At 48.6% G+C, this 17603-nt stretch overlaps 1 protein-coding gene across 12 annotated transcripts in view; it reads right to left on the bottom strand.

The window, feature by feature from the left end:
* Positions 1–17081, bottom strand: part of MARK2 (microtubule affinity regulating kinase 2) — a 56886-nt gene extending 39805 nt beyond the window's left edge. For 2 of the 12 annotated variants that reach the window (XM_008541278.2, XM_008541279.2), the window contains exon 1: positions 14249–14521. In XM_008541278.2, the coding sequence (XP_008539500.1) occupies positions 14249–14302 (54 nt within the window). In that variant the 5' untranslated portion in view covers positions 14303–14521. Of the gene's footprint in view, positions 1–14248; positions 14707–16939 lie in introns of those variants that run through there. The other 10 variants (XM_070565245.1, XM_070565236.1, XM_070565238.1 and 7 more) reach the window with 10 other exon arrangements.
* Between the last annotated feature and the right edge of the window lie 522 nt (positions 17082–17603).

The following is a 17603-nucleotide window of genomic DNA, read 5'->3' as shown; positions in this document are numbered from 1 at the left end:
TCTTCGTTGTGGGTCCTTCTAGTTGTGGCATGTGGGATGCTGCCTCAGCGTGGCTTGATGAGCAGTGCCATGTCTGCGCCCAGGATTCGAACCAATGAAACACTGGGCCGCCTGCAGCAGAGCACACGAACTTAACCACTGGGCCACGGGGCCAGGCCCCCCGAGAAGCGATTCTGAGCAAGTGAGATGAGTTTAAAAAGATCTGCTTACAGTCAGTCAAGGGACTACAGGAGGAGGCCCAAAGGTCTACTATTAGTGGTACTAAGGGAAGCTTTTAAAAGTTAGAGGGGCTACGGAACCTGGAGGATGAGTACAAGCCAAAGATCAGGTCGAGAATTATAAGGTAGTTTAGAAACTATATATCTACTGCAATTTCACCTGTCTCGTAAAGATAAAGTTCACAAACCCTACATGTGGGGCTAAACCAAACCCTCTTAGAAAGAAAACAAAGTGTACTACGTAAGTGTGGGATTTGGCAGGCACATTTCATTAAGCAACAGGGCTAAGGAAGAGTTAAGCACAGAAGAAAGCGGAACAAAGTGTGTAGGCTCTACAGCCACCCAGAGAACAGACTGTTGGCTGTTCTGGCCTTAGTGACTGCAGCCTACCAGCCTTCAGCTATGGTAGGAATCAAAGTTCTTCAAGGATATAAGCTAAGCAAGCTTTGCAGTTTTCAAATTTGGAATTGACCAATAACCAACACATAAGCTTAAAAAAAAAAAATCTAGTATCATAATGAAATCCAAGTAAGCCAAATGATCTTTTTAATGGAATAAAACAACAACAACAACAACAAAAACCAGCCAACGCTCTGTATTAGAAGGAGGAAACAAGCCAACTTTGGTAAAAGTCCCTTGGGTCACTGAGAACCAGCTTCCTCAGCTACAACGTCTTGAAACCAAGGCAGCAAGTGCCTTCCTGCAGCCCAGCCAGGACTCTGGGAATTGCAAAACAAAGGCTCATTATGAGGTCATAGCAAGGAACCAACCAATTAAGGAGAGGGATGACCAACCCCGTATTTGTCTACAAAAGTGATTCTCACACCCCTGTCTGGAAACCCTTCTCACTCTTAATTATTAAGGACCTCAAATAGGTTTTGCTTATGTGGGCTATTGCTACTGCATTATAATTAAAACTGAGAAAACGTTAAACTACCTATTAATTCACTTAAAATATCATTACTAAACCCATTACAGCTACACATCTCAGTAACTTTATTTTCCAACATATCAACTTAATACATATCATCATAGTAAAATCTAAGTTAAATTTAAAATGAATTAAAGCTTCAATTGGGTGAACCTTGAAAATATTATGCTAAGTGAAATGAGCCAGACACAAAAGGACAAATATTGTTTGATTCCACTTATATGAGATACTGAGAAGAAGCAAATGCAAAGAGAAAGTAGAAGAGAGGTTACCAGAGGCGGAGCGGGAGGGGGAGATGGGGAGTTGTTTCATTGATACAGAGTTTTTGTTTGGGATGATGAAAAAGTTCTGGAAATAGTGGTGATGGTTACATAACATGTGAATGTGCTTACTGCCACTGGAATATACACTTAAAATTATTAAAATGGTAAATTTTATGTTACGTGTATTTTACCACAATGAAAAAATGAAATTAAAGCACAAGGCCATGAGAAAATCTCAGACTACCATAAGTGAGGAATATTCTAAAAAGAACTGACCAGTATTCTGCAAGATTGTCAACACCATGAAAGACATGGAAAGATTAAGAAATGGTCACAGATTTGAGACTATGGAGACATGACAACTAAGTGCAGTGGGGGATCCTGAACTGTACCTGGAACAGAAAAAGCACATCAGTGGAAAAACTGATGAAATCTACATAAATTCTATACTTTGGTTAATTGTATTATGTGAAAAACTGATGAAATCTACATAAATTCTATACTTTGGTTAATTGCATTATACCAAGATTAATTCTCACTTTTGATACATGTTTTATGGTGGCATAAGATGTTAACATAAGGGGAAGCTGGGTAAAGAATGTACAGGAACTCTCTGGACTATTTTTGCAACTCTTCTAAGTTTAAAATTACCTCAAAATTTAAAAAAATAAAATTTCACTGTTTAAAAGAACTCACAAGGCCAGTGCTCTGTATTTGAAGGAGGAAATGAGCCAACTTTGGTCAAAGTCCCTTGGGTCACTGAGAACCAGCTTCCTCGGCTAGAATGACAGCAAACCAAGGCAGCAAGTGCCTTCCTGAGGCCCAGCCAGGACTAAATAGGGGCTGGGAATTGCAAAATGGTTTTTTACGAAATTACCAAGAAATCAACCAACCAAAGCTAGGGAGAATTAACCCAAGTTTTGTCTACAACTATGACTCTTACACTTTCTGGTTTCAGAAACCGTTTCACTGTTAGAAATAACTGAATCCCCCAAAAGCTTTTGTTTATATGGATTATATCTATCATTATTTACTGTATTAGAAATTAACAAGAAAAGACAAATATGTATCCATTCATTTAAAAGAATTTAATAGTTCTTTTAATAAACCCACTACATATAAACACAGGTTACTTATTTTTAACGAAAAAACTGTATTTCCCAAACCACAACTTCACACAAACCAAAGGGAAGTCCACCTGACGAACCGATCTCACAATGAAATCAAAACACAACGCCCGACCAAAAACTAAGGGTCAAACACTAACAAACTAAATTAGAAACAAAAAAAGGAAAAAAGTGAGAAAAATTAAAAATAAATGAATAAAGAGAAAATGACAAAAAGAATACAAATGAATGAATAAAGCAAAAAAGGCGACAGTAGAATAAACAAACAAACCACAGATAAAAGAACAACAACAAATCTCACAGGGCCAGCGCTATATGCATGAGAAGAAGGAAATAAGCTAATGGGGGTCAAAGTCTCTGAGGCCCAGGCAGGAATTCCAGAGGGGCTAGGAACGGCAAACTAGGGCTCCTTATGAAGTCAGCGCAGGGAACCGACCCAAGACTGGGGACCACCAACTCAAGTTTTGTCTACAACAGAGATTTTCTCACTTTTTGGTCTCAAGAACTCTTTATACTCTTAAAAAAATCATTGATGACTGCAAAGAATAGTTCATTCATGCGGGTTACAGCTACTGACAGTTACCTTATTAGAAAGCGAAACTGATAATTTTAGAAAATATTTTTATTAATGCCTTCAAAATAACCATAAACCCATTACATGTTTACACAGATAACCTATTTTTTATGAAAAAACTATATTTTCTAAAACAAGGTGAAATTCCTGACAGGAGTTGCACTGTACATTCTTGTACATCTCTTGAATGTCCGGCTTAACGGAAGAGAGTCGACTTCTCATTTCTGCTTCTGCACTCAGCGTGTTTCGATGTGTTGTTTTGGCTGAAAGATATGGAGAAAATCTTACTTCACACAGGTCTGTACTTGGAAAACGGAGTTCAATAGCCTTTCGGATACTGAGGATTTTATTCTTTGACGCTAGACCAAAACTCAACAAATCGTAATTTTTAAAGGCTAGTGGCAACGTGCAATCTGAAATTTTATCAGCGAATCTTCTGCGTGTGTCTACACCGAGTGGTCATCTTGTGCTCTGAATGGCTTTTACCCGCTGGCAATCTGGGGAATATTCCTTCAGAGAATTATGCAGAATTTCCAAATATTGGCATTTCATACAATATCAAAAAAATCACAGTCCATCAGTTTTACCAGTAATTTCATCAAAAAAGTCTCTGATAAATACCAGTTTTCCAAAATTCTAATTTTCTCCTGAAAATTTGAATTTTATCACTGGCAATGATGACAGACTCACTTTGTTCAATTTCAAGAAAACATCCAGTAAATACTCAAGTATGAACAGCTACAGCTTGCCCATCAGTTGTTCTTTCAAGTAAAAATGATGATCCATGCAGCTGGTTGGGTTCCAACACCCAAGCGCACTTTCTCAAGACAGTCATTGTACTATGGTACACAGCAGCAACGCTCCACGGACACTGCATTTCCTCACTCACAATACTAAGATCTTTATAAAAGGGTTCAGAGTTAATAAAAATTAATAATTTTTAGTGCTTCATCCCGGACATTCTTAAGTGATTTTTTTTTTCTTTTTTTAACCACAAGTGTGTAGCAGGAAAGAAGTCCACAACTATGGCCACCAGCAGAGTTTGGTGCCACTGCTCTGATTCATGTTGTGGCCCCAGCAGTTTTCTCTGCCATTGCTTCTGCACCAACAGGGCAAATGCAAATGAAGTCATTCCAGGATAAACCACGAGAGTCAAAAAAGTCGTTCAAGCCTTTGCATATTTATCACCACTCGTGTCTGTTGTTGGGCATTCACATAAAGAAAATATTCTTTAAAGCAGAGCTGGTGCCGATACAAGTCAAGCCACATCTATAAATCTGCTCATTTGTAAGGTGAAAGTAACATTCGGTAAGCAAGACACTGACTCAGTCTTCACATTTGCAGGTAAATCTTTAATTTGACGAGTCACGGGAACATATGAAGTGGCACTGCCCTGCATTCGACCGACTCTTCATCCAGTGGGCACTCAGGAACGTCAGCTGTTCAAGACTCCATTAGTCTCTCTGCTATTGGGTGGCCTTTCCAGCCAAAGCAATGTGACAACTTAGCCTGTAAGAGGCTTCAGTGACTGTTTCACTTCCAGACTGAAAAGCTGGAACAAATTTTGGCTTTTCAAGAGCTCATGGTGTTTACACTTAAAAATATTCAACTCCTTTTTCTTTAAACTCTGAATGACTGGTCTTCAAATGACGCCGCAGCGTAACTGGCACTGTGACACTACATGAAAAGGTTCTGTTGTGTAAGATGCAATAAGATACATTATTAACATCTATAAAGCTGAGGAGAAGATAGCTTTCAATATAATTTTGTTTTTCTTATTTTTTTTCATTTCTTATTTACAGTTTTGCCCAGTTTCTTTGGAGTAGATTTCTCCCTTTCACGTGTCCATTTCAGTAAAGAGAGGTTGCAGCTATGTGTTGAGAACGCAAGTCTTCTAATTTGCCTTTTTAAAGCCAACAATTCATCCTTAAATATAAGAGAAATATTATAAATTTTCTTCTATTTTAGAATAAAACAGTATTAAGTGCTAAAATAAGTTGTAAATAAAGCTTTTTAAATTAGAAGTTTCCCCAAAAGTTTTTACAAGTAAGTTTTACAAGTTGTACTTACTTCTTACTGTGTTTCCTCGAAGGTGCCAGGAAAATGCCAGGACTTCAAAATAACTATCTTTTGGAGAATAACGAGGGTTACAGAGATTATAGTAGGTACAACCAAAGAAAGCTAGTAGGAGCACAGGAGAAGTACTGAGAACAAACTGTGTTCATCACTGAAAACTTTCATATTTATATCTTAAAGCACTACCCTAAAAATTCTAGAAAACACAAGAATACAGTAGCATACATTTCATTAGCCAAGAATGATGATGTCAGCACACATCATTCAGCTCTGGAAAACTCCACTGCATCCTGTGAGAGAACGAGAGTGAAAAAGGCAAATGCTGCATTAATGTTACGCCGAGGATAATTCTGACTTGCTATATCACCGGAAGGGTCTTAGGGACCCCTAGGGTTCCCAGACTATACCTTGAGAACCAAGTTCAATCTTGTACTATCCAAAACTAACACGTGCCTCCTCAGATCTCTCCCAAGACAGGGGCTAGAGTTATGGCATTCCTGACAGGTCAGAGGAACAGCCCACAACTAGCTTAGACTCTGTCACCAGGGAAACTAGGACGCCGTCCCTAATAAGCTGTCGCATCGCCAAGCCTGGCTTTACTTAGGAAGGCGGCCCCGGAGACATAAAAAGAAAATGCTTTCTAAAGTAGTGAATCCTTAACTTTACCAAAATCAGAGGAATAGGAGAAAGGATTGAGTGGCTGTGGGATTCCATCCATGAAGGAGATCTCGACTCCCAAAATCCCTCTCCTGAGCCACCGCCACAGAAGAGGCACAGGAACAGGTAAGGCAGACTGGGAGATGGAGACGAAAACCCGGGACGGACAGTCATAATGAAGGAACAGAGTTCAAAGAAACCAAACAGAAAAAAAGGAAGTGAGACAAGTCAGCAGAGGGGTCAAAAGGAAGAGGAAAAGACAGTGAAAGAAATTCACTGCCCAACTCTGATGACAGTTACCTTTCTCCCTGGCCACAGTTGCTCTGTGAAAACACTAAGCACCTTACTTGCTGTTCTGACAAGGCGTTCAGGCTCTAGAAGGGGCAGGAGATGAAGCCAAACAAGGAACCAAATGAGACCAAAATCTCAGCCCCACGTTCAGCGTTCAAATTCACAGGAGCCGCTGAGAAATGGCTGCGACCTCTCCAGGCCTCACCAAAGGGAGGCTTTCTTCTCACTTTAGAGAAGTCAAGAGAGGTAACAACTTATCCTTGAAGGCCCCTCTGCTAGTGAAAAAGGAACCTAAAATCATTAGCTGCAAAGTTCCCATGTGGTCGTTAAGAGAAACAGGGAGCTTTCTCTTGGGGCAAATACTGCACTTGAAGAAAGGAACTCGATGAAAGAAATCCCTACCCTCCATGGGGCTCCTCGAACACCTTGACCCCAACGTTCAGGAAAACCCACGCCCTGGTGACTGTTGATTTGGCCTTGCAGTCATCCATGAGGCTGCATATCCACCACCACCATCCACCACCCACCACACAGAGTACGGGCGGGCAGAGGGTGGCGTGTGCGTGGTTTTTTTCTTTAATCAATAAAGTTGCCCAATATTGACATCTTGTAAATAAATGAACTATCTTTTTTCTTTTTAAGTGCTCTCAAAAGTACTTAAACCTCTCCAACAGCATTCTGTTTTCTTTCAGATAGCTGACTGGTAAAAACACAAAACAAAACAAAACACAGAAACGCTAGAAAAAGCACCTATGGCACCCAATGGCTAGAAGCGGCCAAGATTCTTTCCATTGATTACAGGGAAATTCCACTGTACATCCCTCACACTGACCTGCAGCTGTGCAGCGCGCAAAGAAAATCCACCAAGTGGCTCAACTGGAACAATGATGACGAAGATGATTGAGTCCTGCCAGGCACTATTCTAAGTGCTTTATACTCATTAACTCCTGTAATGCTCACAACCACTATAAGATAGGTACTCTTATTACTCCTTTTTTACAGATGTGCAAACAGGCCTAGAGATTAAGTAAGCCCAAGGTCACAGTAGGGGCTGACCCAAGATTCCAATACATGGAATCTAGCTGCGAGCCTGCTCGAACCACAAGGAAACCACTTATTTAAAGTCCAAAAGTGCTGGGATCTCCTTTCAACTCTGCCATGAGCTCAACTCAATTAGAATGCTACGCTACACCAAGAAGGCCTATGGGGCCCCACTTCCTGTGACTGGAGAACCAGTAATTCAAACTCTTGTGGGCAAAAACAAAGCAACAAGCCACAAGTGCCTCCAACACTAGATGCACACAGCCGAATGACGGCCATCTGTGGAGGGGAGGTGGGGAAGGGATGGGGTAAGACAAGGCCGGCAGACTCTCGGGCCTAAAGAAGGTGGAGGAAAGGAGGGCCACCCAGCATACAGGATATCAGTAACCAAAACCAAACTCTCAACAAAATGGTGCTCAGAAGAAGCGCTGAGTAGATCAGTAGTAGCAACAGGAGCAGCCTGCCCCCAAGGCCAAGGGCACAGGCTGGAGTTTGAGACTTGGGAGTTTTCAGCTTAGCAGGCGACTGGGCAAACCGATGGTCCAGCAGCCTCAGAATCCTGCTGTGTCCTTCCCCTGAGAAAGATTCCCTACTGCTGTTCAGGAAGGGCCAGCACGTGGGGACCGATGACTCCCACCTTTCCTACACGTACCCCAATCAGGGACAGACTCAAACTGTCCCCCATGGCTGAAGTACCTGCTGAGCTGCCAAAGACCAAAAATGATTCTCTCTTCTTTTTCCTTGCCCAGCAGGCCTGGACAGACAGTCCCGCTGTCCTGAGCCAAAAGCTCCGGGGTCTCATTGGATTTAGCAGCCAGATCACAACAGCCAGGAGTCAGGAGTCCCGATTCCCTTCCAGATCCACAAATGAGGAGCCAGCCACAGACCCAGTCCCTTCCTCCTGAAGGCTGAGGGGCTTCTGCCAAGCTGTGAATTGCAAAGGGGGCCCAAGAAAAAGAGCTGTATCTTAAGAGCTTCCGACGAAAGGTGTGTGAGACCCAGCTGCCTAGAGCTGCGCGAGGCGTAGAGAAGGCCCACTCATGTGCAGAGGCCCAGCTCGGAGATGCATTCAGTATGAGCGGGGAGGGGGTTGTCAGAGACACTGCTTAAACTCCTGCCTCAATGAGCAGAGCCCCAGAGGAGGCAGACCTCTGTATTGCCAACTTCCCAAAGAGCACAAGGGAAAATAGGCTGAGGCTGCTCAAAACCAGCTTGACTGGTTCTACAGAGAAGCCTCTGGTCTGCCCCGCCTTCCTTCTGTTTAAAAAGAAAAGGTGGCTTGGAGCCAGTCGTTGAACACACTCCTCCCCTTCTGCTCTCTGCGGCCTCCATCCCCACTCTGTCCCACAGGATTCACCTAGCCACAATATCAGTGTCCATCTCACCCTCTCTCCTACCAAACCGGTGGTTATACAGCTTTCTAAGGCTAAAGTGAATCATTTGCTGCACGAGAGGAAATACATTTGTTTTTGCCCTTTTTGCCATTTTCTAATGAGAAATGTAAGGAATAAATGGACATAGGGGAAATGAGTGCCAACGCGAAGACAGACATCTGTGGAAAGAACCTTCCACAGGGACTGAGAAACTCCAAACACTCTAGACAACAGCAGACATTCAGATGAAGGATATATTTATACCCCCAAAAGGAGGAGCAGGTCGGGTGGGCACGAGAAGGAACTGGGATCCCTCCTTCTCAGAGAGAACTGGAAACCAGGAGGCCAGACCCTCCCTTGGGGCTGTTTCAGAATCAGATGTACCATCTCAAAGTCGAAAAGACAGCAATGACATTCGATGGCCTGCCCCAAAGGGGGTGCGGGGGGGGGGGGGGGTAGTGACATTCCACTCTGAGAGCTAGAACTTTCAGAGTTAACATGGGGATAGACGGCCTCTTCCCATGCCAGAAGTGGGAAATGGGTGGTTTCCTCCCCCACAAGGTTTGTAAAGGCTTACTCTCGCCTTTGCTCAGACAGAAGGGGAAAATGCATAGATAACACTACAGTGACTCACTCATGTTTGATGAAGGCTGGGAGAAAGCCTGGAGAATCCAAGCTTCAAGCGCAAAATGTACAAATACTGGAATCTCCCATCCAGAGAAGGAAACGCAGCCACCTATCTGGTTTGTCATTTTGCTGAACTTCCGCTCAAAGAGGAAGGGCCAGGTTTAAACCCCACCCACCCTTTCCACATCCCTCTCAATTTTCGCTTTGACAGGAAAGTGGTGACCCTGGCAGCACCGGCATGGCTAAGAGAGCATCAAACTGTTTCCACAACATCTCAAAGCAGACGCCTAGAAGCCAAGCCTGCAGTTTAACCAAGCAGAGGGAGTTGGGTCCGGCCCTGGTTACTGCAGGAAAACCTCATCAAGCAATCTCAGGGAAGGAAGGACGACCATCTTCCTTGCCCTTTCCATCTGCTGAGGTTACTTCATCTCAATCCATTAAAGGGCTCCAAAGTGCTGCTAGGAGGAGTCCATTTAGCAGAGACACTATCATGGGGCCAAAGGTGGTGCCCAGCCCCCACCCCACTTGCTGATAATGGGCCAAAGTCTGAGGCTTGGCTGCACTCTAGGCATAAAATATTTATTCAAGTCGACATAATACATATGTAGGAAAGTCATAGAAGCTCCTGGGAGAAAAGAAATGCCAGCCAGGTGGCTAAGTGCTCAATGGGAAAGAGTTCATGAAGGCATGGCTTAGTCCTGGTCACATGACCAATGAGAAGTGGGTTGTTCTGTCCAAAGGGGAAACAGTCTAGTCTGAGAAGTTTTTGACTCCCAAGAAACCATGCAAACCTCTCAGGCAAACAAATTCTCAATCTTTTCCTGCCTCATGAGCATCAACTCTGCTTAAGACATTTACATGGAGAGACATCTCAAGCCTGATCTTTGGTCACCATCTGAGAGATTCAGTGGTCCCTGTGCAAACTTGGTTTTAATCTGAAGCAGGCCAAGTTTCGATGACTGCCTTGTATCTGTCTGTTTAGCTACTTCCCAAAGTCCACAAATGAGGGAGAAATTATTACAATTTACTAGGTAGTTACCTTTACTAGGTTCAAAGATTAGAGGTATGACGACACCATGAACTCCAGGACTCCTGGAGCACTTGCTCTAACAGCAGCAATTTCTGATTTCTAGGGCCCAGCAGAAAGCGAGAATAGACGGTCCAACATCCACCCACATCCCTGACCAGAAGGCAGCACCACCAAAGAGCCCCTGGGTCAGAGGCAGAGGGCGGAGGGCAGAGTCAGCACCCAGAGCATGGCGGCGTACAGCTCGGAGGGCAGGGAGTGACATGAGAGCTAACAGAGCTCTCTACTAGATGACACTAAAACCAAATTATCCAGTGCAACACTCAGCCGGGATCGACTCCGGGATCCACGGAAAACATGTTTGGAGTGGCCCAGTTGCTCTTTCCAGGATCCTGTAAGTTAGATGTGCTCCCTTCACCCAGACTTCCCAACTCCTCCTCCCAGAACTACCTGGGAGAAGAAACAATGCCACTCACCCCCTAGAAGAACGACAGCAACACCCTCCCTTGCCCACTGCAACAGAATCGGGGTGAGGGGTGCAAGTCTCCTGTTTTCTCTCAGGAGCCCTCTCGCGTGGTTCCTGAGGACTAGACGGGGGGCAGGTCGCAGCCATGGAGCCCCTCCACCAGGTGTTGCAGAAAGCGCTAACCAGCGGCAGATGAACTCTGGAAACTGGACCCCCCTCCACACTTGCCTATTCCTGCTGCTGTGGGCTGGAAGACAAACAGTCATCCTGCTGATGGCTTTCACCACTGCCAAGCCTCCAGGCCAGCAGAGCCATTTGGAAAAGAAGCGAACAGAAAGCTCAGCTCACAGACTAAGAATCCCCAAACTACCAGCCCCAGGTCACAATCCTCCTCCTGTAAATGGAAGAAGAGTCTGGGGCTGTGAACAAGCACATCCGGAATCAGGTGTCACAAAAATCAACTTAAAGACAGGGCTTGACTTTCTTTTATCTCCTACTTTCGCCATTAGAAGCAGAGCTGACAGCAAACAGGCAATCTCCCCGCGTCACAAGGTTTATTTTTATTCTTCAACATTTTCTGTGTGTGTGTTTAATTCAGATGTGATCAAAGAGCTCCTGGAAACAGCTTCTCATCAGCCACATGTTGTAAAGAAAGGGGGAGGGGAACAGCAAGAGGAGACTGGAGCTTGAAGACAACCAGTGAAGTTTACCTATTTTCTGTTAAAACCAGTTTAAATAATTTAAATACGGGGATAGAGGACCTTTGCGGGAGAAGGAATCAGCCCAACCAAATCCCGTGCTTTTCATTTCATAACGTTAAGGCTTACTGCAATGACTGAGCTCCCAGGAATACTTCAGCTGAAATCGCAACAGGACAAGGAGAGCTGCCTTATTCTCCCCCAGTAGCGTGATGTATCCTAAAAGAAGCCACCACTCTGGCATCCCTGGTCTCATGACCAGAGGAGCTGCTACTTGTTTATTTTCTTGTTTGAAAAAACACAGGCACCTGCCCATAACAGGTGTATCCAAGGTTTTCCAAAGTCTGAGCTTCTACTAGGATGACACTTAACATCAAGTCAACAGGGTGACCGCCTACCCTGAGAACAGCAGCAGCAGCTATGGAGTGGCTCAGGGGAGCCTAAGTCCATAAAGAATGGAAACAGGATGGGCAATCATAATTTGGAACAGGATGCCAATGCATGCAGCCACTGCTCTGGACAAAGTTATCAAACAGCAGTTTACAATCCCAAATGGTTCACAGATTACCGCTATCACAGAATCAGCGGGTGGGCACTGACCTCCTACTACGCGCGCAGCAGTATGCTAGGCATGTGCAGAAGAGAGGGAAATCAACGCACACATCACAAGAAAAAACACATTTACACTGAGTAAACAGCATAAAGAAACCACACTGAGGCAGTCTGTACTCCACTTCGCTGAACACAATGCCCCCCAGCCTCATGCAGAGAGCAGGCACTCCAGCCACTCCCCAAATGCCTGAGGGTGCCAGTCAGTCACTCGGCCTCCTCCTACAGCTCCTGATCAACAGTCTGGGAAAGTTCTCTGGTTAAGCAGGGTTCACTTGCTAAAACAAAGGCTGTCATAGGAAAAGGAATGGAACAGGCGACCTCAAGAGGGCCTGGAGAAAGTGGTTCCCAGTAAGGTGAGAAACAGCTGGCAAGTGAGGGCAAGACTGTGAGATACAGACGACGCTCCGGTTTCCAGAGCCCTCAGTCCCAGGCAGAACCAGCTGCCAAGCCCAGTGATGACATGGAAATCAACCAAACCTCACTCTCGACCCGTGTCACCCCACAAGCAATCATTCCACCAGTAATGAAAGGTCACCCACTGCAGAGAGAAACTGGGTCCAGAACTCCTCTTGAGTTCCTGACTGCCAGAACCAGGAGGTAACAAGAGAAAAACGTAGGAAAAATGAAGAGGGGAGACTTTTCAGAAAAGGATGTTAACACGCAGGAGACTAAAACAACAGCTCTACTGGGCTCCAAAGAACAACGAAGGGAACCAGAGGAAAACAGAAAGGATGTGATGAGGGAAAAGGACGCAAAAAGCACTGCAGCCCCAGGGGAGAAGAGCTCCTTTTTTAAGCCGAGTTTTTTTGGCCTGTGAAGTTCTCCACCAAGAAGGGTGTGACAGGCAGGGGACTCTCCACAGAGCAGTCAGCAAGGGACACTGGAGACGGTGAAAGAAAGGGGGGGGGGGTGGAAAGTGGACGCCTCTCAGCTCAGAGGTGAGATGACACAGGAAAGGCTAAGACTCGGGCGACAAATGACAGCCGTGATTGCCAGGATGAGGGGGAGCGTGTGCAGCCCAAGAAACTAGCATGCAAAACGCCTGGGCCGGGAGTTACAAAGACCAGCCAATCGGAAGAGGATGGAGAGGGGCATATGTGGGGAAAGCACACACGGGGTGAAGGCGGGAGACTAACACGGAGATGAAAGGCGATCCTGATTAAGAGGCACAGGAGGGATTACGGGGTGAGGGTGGCGAAACCGGAAGGCAACAAGCAAGGAGGAAGATACTACGAAAAGTGACAGATCCGGGAGTGAGGCGACAGGAAGGCATCATGGTTTGTGCCGCGGTGTAGGTAGCCAGAAGGGCAAGGACGGCGACGCAGCGAGGCCCGGGAGAGGACTGAGCAACAGGTTGCGCTAATGGAGTGGGGTTGGAACAGTCTCTTCCCTCGGTAGGAAGAGCCCAGCGAGAAGGCTGGCAAGGCGCTCACAGGAGAAGCAGGAGCCCCAGAGACGTAAAAGCCAGATCCCAGGGGGGAAGAGAACGTGAGGGACCCGAGGACTCCGAAGGGAGTGATGCTGGAACCCCAAAGACAACCTGTGGGAAAACTATGCGCATGACAGCTGTATGGGAAACACGGAAGCAACAAATGCCAGCGCGAGGCACCAGGGAGCTCCTGGCGAGAAGAAGGGAAAGTGATGAGCACAGAGTAGGCGAACGACTGGGAAAGGTGACGAGGGTGGAGCTGGTGGGTTGCGAGCAAGAGGGAGAGCACAATTTGGAGAAGGAGGAAGCAGGGTAAAAAAAAAGCGGAGGAACTGGAAGGGGACAGGGTTCCGGGACCGAGGACACTCCGGGGAGGGACCCTGAGGGTGATAACCAGGGACCGGGAGAACCGGTGCCGGCGGAGGGGAAGCCAGGCTAGAGAGCCGGAGGGAGAGGCGGACGGCGACGCGGGGCGCATCGCGGGGTGCATCCGAGGGGCGGGAGGGTGGCTGCTTCAGGCGTGGGTGGAGGAAGACCAGAAAGGCCCCCGAGAGAAAAAGGGAAGAGCCGGGGGAGCTGCGGAGGTAACACGGAAGGGCGCAGGAGGGCGGGGAGGGGAGCAGGGGGCGGCAGGAGGACGAGTGTGCAGCTTGCAGTCGGGACTCGGTGGGTCCCAGGACGGGACTCGGAGGGGGATGTGCGGGGCCGAGAGCCAGATGACAGGGCAGCCGAGGCCGGCAGGAAGGCAGCAGGGGCACGAGGGGAGCAGAGGAGGGAGGAGGCTCCGCAAGGTGCAGGGGCCCAGCCAGAGAATCGGGGAGCCCTCGGGGCTCCTTACCTGCTCCGTGTCCCTCTCGTTCAGCGTGGGTAGGGGGGTCCGGGCGCTGGACATGGCGCCGGTATCTCAGGGGAGGGAACCGAGAAGCTTGGAGGAAGGGAGGGAAGGGAAGGCGCGGAGCCCGGCCGGGCGGGGCTTCTCACAGCAGGGGCACCCGCCGCATGGGCCCCGGCCGGGGGTGCGGGGAGGCCGGGCAGCCGCTCACGCCAGCCCGGGGATGCGCCGCTCGGGCTAGGCCGCGCCGGCTCCGAGCGGCTCCGGACCGCACCCCCCCGACCCCCGGCTGGGCTGTGCCGCCTTTCGGCCGGGCCGCGCCGCTCCGCCTACTCTCTGCCGCCGCAGCCGGCCGCCCGCCTCGCTCCTCCCCTGCCCTCAACGGCACTGCTCCGCGCCCGGCACACAGGCAACCGCCGCCGGACCTGCTGCTCCCAACATGGCCGCCACCACCGCCGGCCCTCGGCTCTTTCCGCCGGCAGCAGCCGGAAACATCCGAAGCGGCTGGGAACGGGAGGGGGGCGCGCCTCCTCCTCCCGGCCGCGGACTACGGGTGAATTCCGGAAACACCCGAAGAAGGTAACCCCGGGGACGCGCGCGCCTCCTCGATTCCGAAGACCGGGTTTCGGCTGTGTTTACGGAAATCCACGAAGCCACTCCGGGTACTCCAGCCACGCCCACAGGCCTTTCCCCGCCCACTGCAAGCTGGCTCTCGGCAGTTTCCGGAGAACACCCGAAGCGGCTCCGCGTGCCGTGAGCCGGCCACGCCCCCGTCCCGCCCCGCAGCCGACGGCGGTCGTCGGCCATTTCCGGCAACACCCGAGGCCGATTGAGCGCCCGGGTCATTCCCTCGGGTGCTAGCCGGAGTCTGACTCTTCGTTTCTTTCCGTCAGTTTTCGGATATTTTCAAACCTTGAACAGGCAGCGTGGATCACCTGTGCGTGTTGTTATTTGACTAGATAGCAAATAAGGCTGTGAGCCGTCCCTGTGATTGGCATCCTTTGGTTCTAAAACAACTTCCCGTCTGCGCGTCCGTTCGTCCGTCTGGCGGTCAGCTAATAAAATGCATCTCGTTTATCAACCAACCTATCAACACATGTGTCCTGTCAAATGCTGCGTTCGTCTATCACCTGTCTACCTACTACTCATCACCTGCCATCATCTATCTTGGCTTCTATTTATCTATCCATACACCCCACATCTAGTCCGCAGGGCTCTTCAAGGTCCTGGTCCGTGTCCTTGGCTCCCAGCTGCGGGAGGCTGCAGAGGTCCCCCCAGCCCTGCATTCCAGCCCCAGCTCTGTGGACTGAAAGTGCTGTGTGACCTTGGAAAAATCACTAACATCTCTGAGCGTAGGCTCCTCGACCTCCCGATACTGAGAAAATCCGTGCCTTTGTTCCAGTGATGACATTCTAAATAACGTCTTTGAATTCCAGTTACCTTTTTTTAATTTCAAAAAAAGTCTTTTAGTTGTCCAAAATAGCACAAAACGACACGGCACTATGGCAATGTTGAGTCACGCCAGTTACCTTTTTAAATACCCCTGGAAGGTAAGGCAGGAGAGAAACTCTCATCTTAATTCACATTTCAGTTATCCCTTCTAAGACAAGAAAACTCATGGAAAAAGAGAGAAACTGGTTGAAAATGAGGATTCCTCAGGATGGCACAAAGAATGGGCCCCTGGAGAAGTTCCTTTCCTTCCCTGGGCCTCAGTTTCCCCATCAGTAAAGTGAGGTCAGTGGACTCATGAGCTCCGAAGTCCCTCTCATCTTTGGAGAGCCCCTGACTAACAGGAAGTGCGTGTGGCCACCAGAGTCCACACTTCACTGCCCCCTTGACTGTCTCACCAGGAGAGGCTGGTCTGACTCTTCTGGTTCCAAGGGGCTCCCATTCATTGTATCCCAGACACCCCACCCCCCCAGGGCTCAACAGCAGCTTAAGGTGGGCAGAAGCCAGAGTCCCCCCAGGAGCCAGAGACCAGGCTCAAGCAACAAGTCCAAGGTGCAGGAGCAGAGAGGCCCCAGGGATGGGGGGACGGTGGGGCGGGGGGGGTGGGGGGGGTGGGGGGGGGAGGGCAGGGAATTGTTGGTTGGACCTCCGATGCTTGACTTCCAACTCCCAGCCACAGCATCTTGAGCAGAGCCCTGGGCCAAGTCAACCAGAGAAACAGGCAGCCAGGCAGACGCAAGGAGAGGATGGTAGGAAAGTACTTCCTGGGGCAACAGGTACCACCTACAGTCCTAGTAAATGTACGGGACTCCAGGACACCTCCCCATGCCCCGCCCCAGCTCCATCCAGGCACCCAGCCCTTGCGGAAGAAGTTGATGAAGGAACAGAGAGGAGGGGAGGAAAAACGAGAGGAGGAGGTCGGGACAGGAGACATTCCACTCCCCCAACCCCAAATTCATCTCAGAAAATCCATGAGAATGATCTGCCCTCTGGTGGCCAAAGGGAGATACACCACAGATTCCTGCGCCTGATGTCACCCCCAAGGCTTGGGTCTGGAAAGAAGGGAAAAGGGGAAGAGGTTGGAAAAGCAAAGGAAGGTGTGCTGGGGGGTCTACCCAGCCCCAGGCTCTTGTCTCAGCTCTCACGCCTGCCCTCTGCCCCTTAGCCCCCACCCCCAGCCCACCTGTCCCCTCCCTTCCTCACAAGGCTGCCTATCTGGTCTCCCTGCCTGGACTCCCTCCAACCTACCCCACCAGACAGGCCAGAATAATCTTCCTAAAGTTCAGCTCCAGGGACATCTCTGCCCTGCTACAGGGCTCTCTCCAGCTTCCTTGTGGGACGGGCAGGGCTGGCTTCACGGGCCCAGGACCTGTGCAGTCACACAAAGCCCTGGCTTAGGAGGACCTTGAGCTTGATGTCATGCTCTGCGGTCACTCGCTGGAAACCTTCACCCAGGGGGCCCCGCCCTTCCATTGTGCAATGGGCCCCACGCATTTCGCAGCCCGTCCTGGAGATAGGAAAAGCCTTTAGCCTGCATTCAAAGCTTTTGCACAATCTGGTCCCAATTTAGCTTGCAAACATCCTCTCCAACCAGGTGCCACGGGTTGACACCTCCCTCGGCGCCTGCCCAGCCACCAAGCTCTCACCCCCATGCCCTTGTTCAGGCCGATCAATTGCCAGTCACCTACCTCAGCTTCCGGACGTACTTTAGGATCCAGTTCAAATGTCACCTTCTCAAATCCCTGAGCTCTCCTAGTTCCCCTCAAAGATTAATTATTGCCACACATTTACCCCTCTCTAATCTGCATATTTATTCATTGACAAATCTCTACTGAGGACCTACTATGTGCAAGGCACTCTTCTAGGCTCTTCTGGTGTATCAATGAACAAAAAAAGATCTCTGCCCTTGGGG

This window comes from Equus przewalskii, chromosome 11, assembly GCF_037783145.1.
Source record: "Equus przewalskii isolate Varuska chromosome 11, EquPr2, whole genome shotgun sequence".
NCBI classification, from domain to species: Eukaryota; Metazoa; Chordata; class Mammalia; order Perissodactyla; family Equidae; genus Equus; species Equus przewalskii.
Note: the sequence above shows the minus strand (reverse complement) of the source record. Positions and strands in the feature narration are given on the sequence as shown.